Source organism: Leptinotarsa decemlineata, unplaced genomic scaffold (assembly GCF_025532065.1).
Source record: "Leptinotarsa decemlineata unplaced genomic scaffold, Ldec_3_MD MMD2_P_RNA_scaffold_7, whole genome shotgun sequence".
Taxonomy (NCBI): Eukaryota; Metazoa; Arthropoda; class Insecta; order Coleoptera; family Chrysomelidae; genus Leptinotarsa; species Leptinotarsa decemlineata.
The window spans coordinates 2,942,506-2,954,772 of NW_027412534.1; the positions used below are offsets into that span (position 1 = coordinate 2,942,506).

Genomic DNA, 12,267 nt, shown 5'->3' on the forward strand with positions numbered 1-12,267 from the left:
TCTAGATGTTTGACCAACATATGTCTTATCACATGTATGACAAGGAATTTCATATACTACATTAGACTTTTCTAGGGTTTTCAAAGGAGTTTTAATTTTGGAAAACAGACTATTCGTAGTAGTGACAATTTGCTCAATACATTGTCACTACTACGAATAGTCTGTTTTCCAAAATTAAAACTCCTTTGAAAACCCTAGAAAAGTCTAATGTAGTATATGAAATTCCTTGTCATACATGTGATAAGACATATGTTGGTCAAACATCTAGAATTTTATCAGGACGTATAACGTCACATAAAAGTGATTGTAATATGAACAAAGCTACATGTGCATTGGTTGAACATGTCATCAACACAAAACACACAATGAATTACACCGAAGTTAGAGTATTGTGTACTGAAAGTAATTTACAGAAACGGCTGTTTAAAGAAATGTTCTTTATCAAAAGGAATACAAACAATATGAACAAAAAGACTGAGATTAACAATCTTAGTAATATTTATAATTATATCTTGAAATTGGAACTGATTCCCCCAGGTTCCCAAAGTAACAGATAGTGTGTGAGTTTGGAGGTAGTGTTGAGTCTTGTTACTCACTTCTTTTATGAGTACTTGGCAGCACTGTATCCATTTTCAGATACTTTTTGAGACTGCTAGTGTAATCACTGTTGTTTGGTATACCTTTTGGTAATCCTGGTTTAGTTATATTGTCAATTTTCAAATTTTAAACTTCAAATGTCATAATGTCAATTATCAATTTGCAGATATTTCCTGTTTCCTTTCTTTCTAGTTGCTACCACGCCACTAGTAAGTGCCATGCATGGCCGTTAAAATAAAATTTAAAATTTCAAATCCTCTAAATGTTATTTCTGAATAAAGTTTATATATATATTTTCTTTAAACCATAAAAAATTTTAATGTGTGACACTTTTCTACATAATGAAAAGGACTTTTTTGTGTTTCTCAGTAAAATTTTCGACTTTTTAATATAACCTCAAGTTAGTAAGTACTTTTTATCTATTGTTTTACAATTTTGCTTCAATGTTATCAATTTATTGTAGATGTCTTGATAAAGGGAATAAACATTCTCGAAAGCTCGACCATATAACAAAGAGTATTCTTTAAACAACAGCCCAGCAATTTTTGACTGCATCCCCAACATTATTCCGTATTTCTCTATATATATATATATATATATATATATATATATATATATATATATATATATATATATATATATATATATATATATATATATATATATATGAATAAGTACTTTTTTAATCATTCCCACATTGATTTCAATTTTAGAGCCACCGGTAGACAGCTGTTTCAGCCTATTGGGCATCGTCAGTACCAGGCAGGCGGTCCTCGATTGAAGACAAAATGAGAAAAACCAAGGATAAAAATAGCTGCGTAAACGCAAGCGAAACATAAGTGGAACCACCTATTGGTGTGACACCACAAGAAAATCAAAAAATTTTTGATATTCTTGTGCTAATGACATAGTCATTATGTTTCGTTCTGTTGGAGCCTAACCCACATGTTATTTTTTATGAAATACATTTTTTGTAACAGCAAAGGTGCCTATTATTCTAAAGCACATAATACTAATATCAAAACATAGGATATATTTTTTTTCATAACATAATGTGATTTAGAACTTTCTCTATGAAATCGTGCAATAATTCTCTTGACCTTTCATCAAAAGGTGCATTTTATAATTTGGTTTCGACTTTACCCCAACCTAACAAAAAACTGCGGTATTGTGGCTTAGTCACCTTTACCTCTGAGCCCCTCATATATTGAAACCCATAGCTTTGACCGGAAACAAGCAAATAAGAGTGGGAAATTCAAATATTAACATTCTTACATTAAAACGCATCGAAATATGAAAAATTGATAACCGATATAGGTTAGAAAGGAATATCAAACAAAATTAAATTAAGATCTGTGATCAAAAAACGAAAAAGGCATGATAAACTAATTGCTATTATTTAGGAATGATGTAAAATTCAAAATTAATTATTGTAAATAACTTCCGTAGAAACTGACATGAAGTGATGCTTATGAAAAATATTTATATTAACATAAAAGTGAGGTTAACTATTTTTGTGCGAAACAATGAAAGGAAAATGTATAAAAATTTAAGAGCCAATGTTAAATTAATAGAATAGAAAATTTTCCTGAAATTGATAGATGGTAACTAGGGGAATGAGATAGATTTTCAATTGTTTTATCAACAAGGGATTCTTCTTGAGACAACGAAAGAGACGCCACGCTAAATTTTTCTCTCCGTAAAATTTGAATTATATAAAGTACATTAATTAAGAATTAAACTGAATAGTAGTGAATACTGATTAGCAATAATAAAGTCAGTGAAAAAACCTACCTCTCCAGCCAAGTCGAGTAAGAAATCCACGAGTTCCAGCTTCACAGAAATATCACACCATACACACCAGCGTTGGAGGAAAGTAAGGTATTTACTTAAACCATTTATAAACAATATATGCATATATTATTGAAAAGACCTACGAACTGAATAAGACAACAAGTACTTGAAATCAAATCCAGAAATTGGACTCTGCCGAATTACAGTGACCTGCAATTCATAAACTGACAATTACCACATTTGTTCGGTGTTTCTATATTGAATAGTTCGTTGTTCGGTGTAGATTTAGGACTTTCTTAGAATTAAGGAATTTCTCTTTTGGCAATTGACAAATTTATATATTTCTGAATCAAACATATTTTTACTTTTACAATTAAAACTGTTCTATATTTCCTGACAACAATTGTGTCTTTTTCAAAGTTTTCCGCAGGTGAAATCTACTAGAAAAATCAAAGTTTGGTAAGCTGAGTCCACCTGAGAGGTTGAGAAAAATCTCTATATACTAAGGTATAGGATTTAAACTCAACGTGAGAGTCTAGCCGATTAAAATTTTCATGAAAATTAATAACAATAATAATAAAAATAAAAAAAAATTATATTTTACAAAACTCTAATCAATTAAAAATCATTTATCAACATCTACATCATCATCATATAATTATATATATATATATATATATATATATATATATATATAATTATATATATATATAATAGAATAGAAAATTTTCCTGAAATTGATAGATGGTAACTAGGGGAATGAGATAGATTTTCAATTGTTTTATCAACAAGGGATTCTTCTTGAGACAACGAAAGAGACGCCACGCTAAATTTTTCTCTCCGTAAAATTTGAATTATATAAAGTACATTAATTGAGAATTAAACTGAATAGTAGTGAATACTGATTAGCCCCCCCCTTTTTGGAGTGTTATGTCCATTAATTGTTTATTTTTTGATTTGTATATCATACACACTCGATAAAATCTTCTTTGTCTATATTTATATCCTGGACCCGGATGTCACGCAGGTAGCTATAGCTGCCTACGTGGTCATGTTAGATGTAGCCTGGGAATTCTAGGTCTTCTAATTGGAACCACAAATGTGCGGTTGGCTCCTGTTGTTGACTCCGTGCATATGTGTTGTTTCCTGCTTTCGGCAAACAAGTGTTGCCCATCTTTACACTTGGCTGCACCGCGCTGATGAGGCCAATAGCCAGAAACACGTGTCCGCGGTTTGCCCCCCCCTTTTTGGAGTGTTATGTCCATTAATTGTTTATTTTTTGATTTGTATATCATACACACTCGATAAAATCTTCTTTGTCTATATTTATATCCTGGACCCGGATGTCACGCAGGTAGCTATAGCTGCCTACGTGGTCATGTTAGATGACCACGACCAAGCGATTAAACTACATTATAACTACTAACATAATACTAACATAAATGTTTATACATTTTTTCACTTGAGGCTATATACTATATACAACTAGTTTATTCAATTTTTTTCAAGTTCCTTTTATTTCATAATTGAAACCAATCGAATCGAACTGCAGATCACGTAGGTACTGAAAGATTGAAATTATTTATGCCCCTATCACTCAATAAATGATGCTCAACTATAAGTCTTCACAAATTGACTATTTATATTTAGATAATCTGGTCTTTTGATTTATCTTCCATATCAAGTGGTATTTTCAGTATATTTCATTGTTATAAATTTCGGTTAATAAATCCTCATAATCGTGACTGATATTTTGAAACATTTCCATTAAATGTTTACTTTGCAGCTCTTAAGCTGTATTGCATAATATCACCTTCTTTCCTAACGTTGAAAATGAGCGACTTATGTGGGAATATTCATTTATTTCACTAGTACAAAAAATTTTTTTCGTCTTGGCCTTTTTGATGAACACATATTTCGGCCCTTCTCTTGACACTGCGCGTTGCTTTTAACACAATTCGGCCATCAATTCTATTAATTATAGTTTCAATATAATTTTTCAGTTCAGTTCTAAATCTAGAGATATCATGTCTGTTGAATGAGGATGCCACTCAACAAGACTATTTGTAGCAATCCATCTGTTTCCAAAACAGTCCTGCAACATTATTTTTACGCCATTAAAATTATGTGCTGGTGCTCCATCCTACTGAAAATAGATCATCTGACGAACCTCCAGATGAGGATCATCGAAAAACTCTTCTGATACTCTTGTTGATGAATTAATGTAACATGGTCCGTTCAAATAACCATGGTATAAAAATGGACCGATATAATTCTGGCTCTAAATACACCAAACAATAATACTGAATAGTCCTTGCGGGTTGTTGGGATGGACTGGAAATAGATTATGTTTACCCCAATAATGAAAATTTTTTCTATTATATATCTTTCAATTTGAATAGTTACCCTCATCGTTCCATATAATATTTCTATAGAAGTTTGGGTCTTGTCTGCATTCCTTCGTAAACCACTGGTTTCAACTTATGAGGAGAAATCTTATGTTTCTTCAGAATTTGTTGAATAACAGACGGTGGAACAGCTATTTTTCTAGATAAATCTGATAGAATTATTTGAATTTATCTCAAAGTAGTCTAAAACGTCAATATCTGTATCTTCAGATATTACAGAACGTTTTTTAATTCTTTTTTCGAAACTTTTTCATTGTTACTGAATTGACGAACGAATTGATGTAGCGTTGAAGTGCTCTTACGCTATTTTTTCGGCGAACCGAATAGGATTCTAATATATCATTTTTCTTGATGGGCATTTCTGAAAATATTTGAACAGTGGTTGACAGTTACAATAATTTATGACATCGTCATGATATATCACAACAAAGTTTCAAGGCAACTTGATTTGTAAAAAATAATTCTGTTTTATCAACTGAAACACATTTTTTTTCCAACCGCATCAATATGACGCTCCAGTATTTTGTTCTGTACAAAAATGGCTTCAATTTTATCATTATAGCAGACATATTTTGATTAACAAAATGAATACGGCTAGTGGAATTTCAAATTGGAAATTATCGTTTTGTAAATTGATACCAAATGGCTCACTGGTGTCAAGTTAGTGATACGACATGATGATCACGAGTTTCAAGAGTTTACAGCGCATTTTTTTCTTTTTGCTGTTATTAACAAAATATTGTCATTCGTATGAGTACGAAGATTGGATATTTGGACAATCATGACGTTTTGTTTGTCAAAACAAATACATTTTCAGAACCAGTGAAATAAATAAATATTTTCACATAAGTCGCTCATTTTTAACTTCTGGAAGAAAGATGATATGAGCTTTGATATGAGATTGTTTTAACAAATCGATGGCATGCATGATGAAATATAGGGTGCTCCATTAGAAAAAAAATGATTTCATGAAATATTTTGAAAACTAGACTGTATTTTTTTTGTTTTCGCCATCGAGAAGGCCATTAAAATGCTACTAGCTTGCACATACAACCGAATTTGTAGCATCAATAACAACGAAGTCGACACGTAGACTCATGACTTAGTAGGCACGTGTGGCAGACACCCAACGGAAAAACAACAACCCATCCAGCTAATGCCGCACAGAGAGTAGAAGTGAAACCATCGGGCACGTCTTCGACTTGGAAGATTCGTCGAAAGTTATTTCCCACTATGAAAAATTAATTTCGTGTGGTCAAAATGTGCATATTTGAAATTAGGTTATATAAGATTTCTGTTTATATTCTTTGGATATAAATGTTTGATTGTCCGGTGCAATGGGTGTGTTTATTTATGTAATATTATATATAAGTTTATATCTCTATTATATAAGTGTTGATAACTTTACTTTTCTGTAGGTGTTTTTATAATCACATTTTATATTTCTTTACTTACATTTGTATTTATTTTTCACAAGCTTTGTCCACAAGATTTATTCTCAATGACAATAAAGTATATTATTATTATCATTACAAATCATTTAGATAAATTTGACAATACAATATCTGTATCGCATTGAAAAAAATTTGTTATTTTGCTATCATTATGAAAACAATCTTGAATCTTTCGGTTGTTGGTTGTCCAATATATTGTCCATTTCAATTGAAGCATGGTTTACAATAAATTGAGTATGAACAATGACGTTTTGGAGTTTTATCTTTTGTCTTGGTGAAGATAGATACAAAAGTTAAAATTGTTCAATTTGCAACTTCATCATTCTCAAACGGTTTCAAAAGTCTGGTGAGAAGTAAGGTGTGAAAATATCTCTTTTGTTATTTTGGTTCAAATCCACTTGACCATTAGTATTAAATTAAAAAACTGAAGTTTTCTGATTCATCGTTAGATATTAGGTATCTGCTTTCCATTTTAGTTCATTGCATTGTTCAGCTTATGTTTTCGTTGATCTTGCGATAAAACTAATAAATGATTTGTAGGTATATATAATTTAATGTAAAAATTTATAGTGATAATTTGACTGTTTTTTACAGTACTAACAAGAGGTTAAAAGTTGAAATAGTCTGTGTTCAATTTTGTTTCAGACTGTCTTTTAAAATCATTAATGTGTATGTTGATGGGATAAATGAAGAGTATTTGAAATTTTCATTATGGTTTGACAAGACAAGATTCAATAATATTCGAAAGGTGATAATTTATGCAGTATATAATGAACTGTCCTCGAAAATCTTATGATTTTCAAATATCAAGGGTGATTAGAAGGAGTAATTTATTGAGATATTATTTTATTCAAACAAATATAACCCGGCCCAAGTTCAAGTGTTCTTCTTCTTTTCCAAACGATGCATACGCTCCGTCAAGAGTTTAGTATGCTCTTTCAGAATTTTGTTTGACTCCCTCATCTCTTCTATGATTTCTTTCAAGTGCTGATTTTCTTGGGCCATCATCCTGGAATGGGGGACATCACATACTTCAATTTCAGTTTTCAATTCTCGTATCTGTTTTCGCAAATCTTCATTTTGTTGTTCACTACATTCTTTGAATTTCCGGAGGTTCTCATTGCATGCTTCTAGTATCGTTAGATCTGCATTCAAATTCTGATTTTTCCAATCGAGCCTACCCATTTCAATTTCTAGATCAGAAACTCGAATATTCAGACGATGAACCTCTTTCTGAAGTTCACCGACACTTGCCAATTGATCTCCAACCAAACACTTATCTTCATTAACGGGCACGACTTTCTCACTGGTAGATTTACTGAGTTTCTTATTGTTTCTTCTGTAAAAGATGGATAATAAATAATATACCTCAAAATGAGTTTTCATTGTCTAGAATTATACCAAAAATGTTTCTTTTTTGAGTAACAGAAACCACATATGAAGAATGAGCCAGAAACCCAGTGAAACGACACCGAGCCAGGAAAGTGAACATAAACCAGGAATAGATGAACCATTCATTTTTCCTCAACTTCTATTCGTATGCTGTTACAAAGTTGACTATTTACATAAACAATTAGCGAATAAAATTTCAGTTTAGATATGAATACAGTATTGACTGGAAATTAATTGCGCTTCAGGTAAAAGTGAGAATAATTATCTGAAACTTCAATATGGCATAAGAAAAGAGAGAAGTTGAATACAAATCCTCCAGAAAACAGAAATAGTGATAAGATAAACCGTTTTATTTAAAATCATTCAAATTTGGACAACTAAATAAATTAGTATTCGATAGAGATAACAACACGACGAATCCGCAAAAAACGGGTATTGATTACCATGTACTGAAACTTTATTTCAATACAATTCCAAATTTCAATGGTGATAATGAAAGTACTCTGAAAATATTCATTACACCTTCTGAAATGTTCAAAACTTGACGATCAAACCAATACATTTTTTATAGAAGCTATCAACGGAGAAAATATCAGGAAATGCTTCGAGTAGACTAAGTTTTGGATACTAAGAAAAATCCAGATTGTCTCGTTCAAAATATGACAATTATGAAACGAATCGTTTCATTTATTCGGTTAAGAGGATTGAGAAAAGTCGAAGTATAATTGATCCAAAATGGATGTAGCCGTTACGTACTACGTGGTATAAGATCATAATGAAAAATGATGTTTCTTCAAATATGAAAAGTTTTATATCTTATTATTCATGTTCAAAATCAGTTTGAATGAACAACAGTGTGGAAGAACTTCAACCTTCAAATTGAAATATTTTGACGAAATTTCTTTGAAAACCTTCATCCGTAGTTTAACTGGAATGATACACGATATAGTTAGACTACGAAATCTAGCCAGTAGAATATATGAAACACTTACCTCTCACCCTTACGAGGAGCATTCTTTTTTTGTTTGGCAACCAAATCATACACATGGGAAGATTTCTGCGATTTAGTAACGTGGACAGTTGCGTATGGTCCAAATCCCTCCACCTACAAATGAAACATTGGATGAGAAAGTTGCTAAACAACACTATACTTATATAATCTATGAATGATGATAACTTTCAGTTGCTTTCATATTGGTTGATAATTCAGTTTCCGTTTTTAACGCGAAGCCAAAAAGGGCCGAGAATTCAAAAATTCTGTATATTTTATATGTATATTCACATAACATCAGAACAATAGAGCCCAATTAAATGAATAAGTTACCCTACTCGATATTAGTTCGGGTGACAAAAAAAAGGATCTCTGATATTTCAGTGATATGTGGACATTAGTTGATTAATTTTTGTGTAATATTGAAATTAAAACACGTGACAATAATATAGTGACATAGTCTCACTACATTCAAATGTCTGAAGGCGATAATTTCAATTTTAAAATTAATGTTTGTGATTTTAAAAGACGGCAGAAGGTATGCAGTTTTCCAGAAAAGATTCAATTTGAATTGAAATTGTAGTAGTTGCTGTAGCAGGAGTGATTACCGAAGACAAAATCACCGAATATACTAGACTTGATCATACAAAGTACAATAACAATCGTAAAATCATTTTGTGTAAAATATACTCACCTCGACTGTGTCTGGCATTGAACGTAAAAACTGTTCAACATGACTGAACCCATGCTTTCGATATGGAATAGGTTCATTGATGAATTCGATGTAATCCTTTTCAAGTTCTCTCATCGTCATTAACAATCCGGCAGAAATCAAAATGCTTCGTATATTCTTCTTAACTGAATCCATAATTCACTTCTGTTTTTCGAAAAAATAATATACGATATAATTCAATTGAATATTCAAATATCAGTTTCACCAAAAAATTCAATAACTTCGAGTTGAATACAGTTCAAGAAGTAAACCAAGAATGACTTCATCGAAACGAATAGCAGCCTTTCAAACCTTTCAGGCTGGACGGTAGTAGGTAATTCAAGACAAATCAGTGTTACCACACCATATTTCATATTTCAGTACTCGAGAGGCAGTGTTGATGTGATGGGATTTCGAATAGATTTGGTGTCACACACAAAACTTTCAAAATAGTTTTATGAATACGTTCGTTCTTCATACCATCTCATTTTCACTGACAGATTTACGTTACGTACATTTTTCAAAACTAGAAAATACTTCAACTTGCGGAGCGATCAAATGCAAAGCGAACGTGTGGAGTTTCATGTAAAGAGTAGTCGACGCACAGAAAAAAATCACAGCTGTACTGATCTTCTTGATCTTACAAACTTCAGTGGCTTTGAATTCATCGATGAGTCGTTGTGTGTGTTAGAATAAAAATTGTACAAAATTTAAGGGTATTTTCCAAAAGAGGTGCAATATGGAGGTAAAACACGGCATAAAATAGTGTGATTGTTCAATATAGAGCAACACAGTTCAGAGGCATAAATTAGGTCGATGTATTCAATGAGAAATTTGAATTAGATTCCAGTTAACAATGCTCATTTTGAAAAAAAAAAGTTGATTTGGGATTGTAACATTTGAAAATATATCACATTTACAGTTTTTCAATAACAATGACCTATATAGATATTAATTTTTCACATTCGTGGTTTTGTTTCAGGTCCGACGATATATTCGAGTCATTAAAAATCTGGGTACTGGAAGAGTATTTAGGTATCCTAATTTCTATAGTTCATATTTAATGAAATTGTGAAACTTTTGTAGAAACAAATAAAAATCCGTGACTATTCTGTGTGTTTTTGGTATTTTCCGCTACGCTCTTTGAAAGTTTAAAGTAATACTACCAAGTGGGCAAGTGGGTGAGTTTATTCACTTCAATTATAAGACAGATACATATTTGTGTATGACGGAAGTAAAAAAATATAGATACATAAATTCTGAAGATTATATAATTCAAGGAGAACTAATGAAAGTTACGGACACCAAAGCAAGCTTGTATTGTAGCCAGCAAACAAAATAATGATTCTAATGCAATATAATCAGACTGAATGTTTTTTGTTCATCTCAATTTGTTAATAGATATTACAACATTTTGTGTACTGCAAATTCATCAAAATCTATTTGTCTGAATGTTATCCTGAATCTACTGAGCTATCGGCTGTTGGGCATGAGTTTTAGCTTTCGAACAAGACCTAATTGTACAGGTAGAAAACCCAGGTCTGATTATAGATTGGATTTATTCAATGTTCTTAATAAGATATGACCTCATTTTCCTTCATAATAAAATTATTTTGCTGAAAAATAGAAACTTCATTATTATTCATTGAATTATTATGAATAAATGTTATATCAATACAGATCTGACTAAGCTTCTGAGCATGCAATGAAAGGAAGGAAAAATATTGCACTGGCGAAGCAAATAGAAATTATTGAAAGGCGAAATTGGAACATCTGGCGTCGAATAAATCCAACAAATTTCATGTGAACTTATCGAAAATGCTAAAAAAAATAACTTCAATTTGTAGTACGGGAAAGGCAAATAAATAGAAAATACAGTATAATAAAGGTCAAATTGAAAAGTATGTTAACAGACCAGCCAGATTTTTTAAACTGCGTCCAAAGAGGTATTTCTTGTAGCTTACAACATTCAAATGTTGCAGAGTTCTATCATTTTTTGTGATTCTCAACATGGAAAAAATACTAAAAATATCTTTCATACTTTCAGATGATCGTATCTCGAGAAAAGTTGAGCATGTAATGTTTGAATACCAGCTGCATTTTTTGAAATCTGACAAAAATTCATACTTATACATGTTCAAAAAACAAACATACTTTATTTCACAAATCGCCAAAAATAAGAAATGCTTCACAATTTTGCGCGTCATCCTTGTGCAGAGGCCGACAATGGCAAACAAATCCACTCAATAAATGGTATGCTTCTCATTAGAAGCGAGATCTTGGCAAAATAGAGCAGTTTATATATATTTATATATATATATATATATATATATATATATATATATATATATATATATATATATATATATATATATGTATATATATATATATATATATATATATATATATATATATATATATATATATATATACTGTATATATATATATATATATATATATCTGGTTTGTTGAAGGAGATACACAAAAATGTTTCATACAAAAGTTTTAGAAGTTCATGAGAGCTATATTTTGATATAATTTTTAAATATACAGGGTGTTTGGTGTAGGTGCTACAGACCAAAATTCCATTTTTTAAAATAGAACGCCCTGTATATCATTACATATTCAGATGCTACGTTAAATTCTGATATCATTTCATGTTTGGTTTTTGAAATTCGGTTACGGCGTTGTTGAGTTATTGCACTTTTCCTTAAATATAAAGTTTCAAAAAAACTTATTTACTCGTACACGAATCCAGTCTATATCTTTTATTAAATTGAACTAGACTACTACTGAATACAAACCATTATTCTCACCTCTACGATACGATATCGATATCAGTTGAATATAATATTGAAATTCTTGAGAATGTGACTAACTTGAGGGTGAATTGCTTTATATTGCACAATTTCATCAAGT

The 12,267-nt window shown here is 31.0% G+C and overlaps 1 protein-coding gene across 1 annotated transcript; it reads right to left on the minus strand.

Annotated features, from left to right (window-relative positions):
- Positions 1 to 7,018: 7,018 nt before the first annotated feature.
- Positions 7,019 to 10,919, minus strand: LOC141480282 (uncharacterized). The gene is made up of 3 exons (XM_074170204.1): positions 9,331 to 10,919; positions 8,638 to 8,750; positions 7,019 to 7,592 (listed from the first exon to the last, which is right to left on the minus strand). The coding sequence occupies exons 1-3, from the start codon at positions 9,502 to 9,504 to the stop codon at positions 7,130 to 7,132; spliced, it is 750 nt and encodes a 249-aa protein (XP_074026305.1). The 5' UTR covers positions 9,505 to 10,919; the 3' UTR covers positions 7,019 to 7,129.
- Positions 10,920 to 12,267: the final 1,348 nt, after the last annotated feature.

Excerpts from the sequence above, each read along its gene's own strand:
- LOC141480282 (XM_074170204.1), bottom strand. The coding sequence starts at position 9,504 with ATGGATTCAGTTAAGAAGAATATACGAAGCATTTTGATTTCTGCCGGA. Across the intron at positions 8,751-9,330 it reads CAATGCCAGACACAGTCGAG|GTGGAGGGATTTGGACCATA; the intron begins GTGAGTATATTT and ends TTTCATTTGTAG. Across the intron at positions 7,593-8,637 it reads GCTCCTCGTAAGGGTGAGAG|AAGAAACAATAAGAAACTCA; the intron begins GTAAGTGTTTCA and ends CATCTTTTACAG.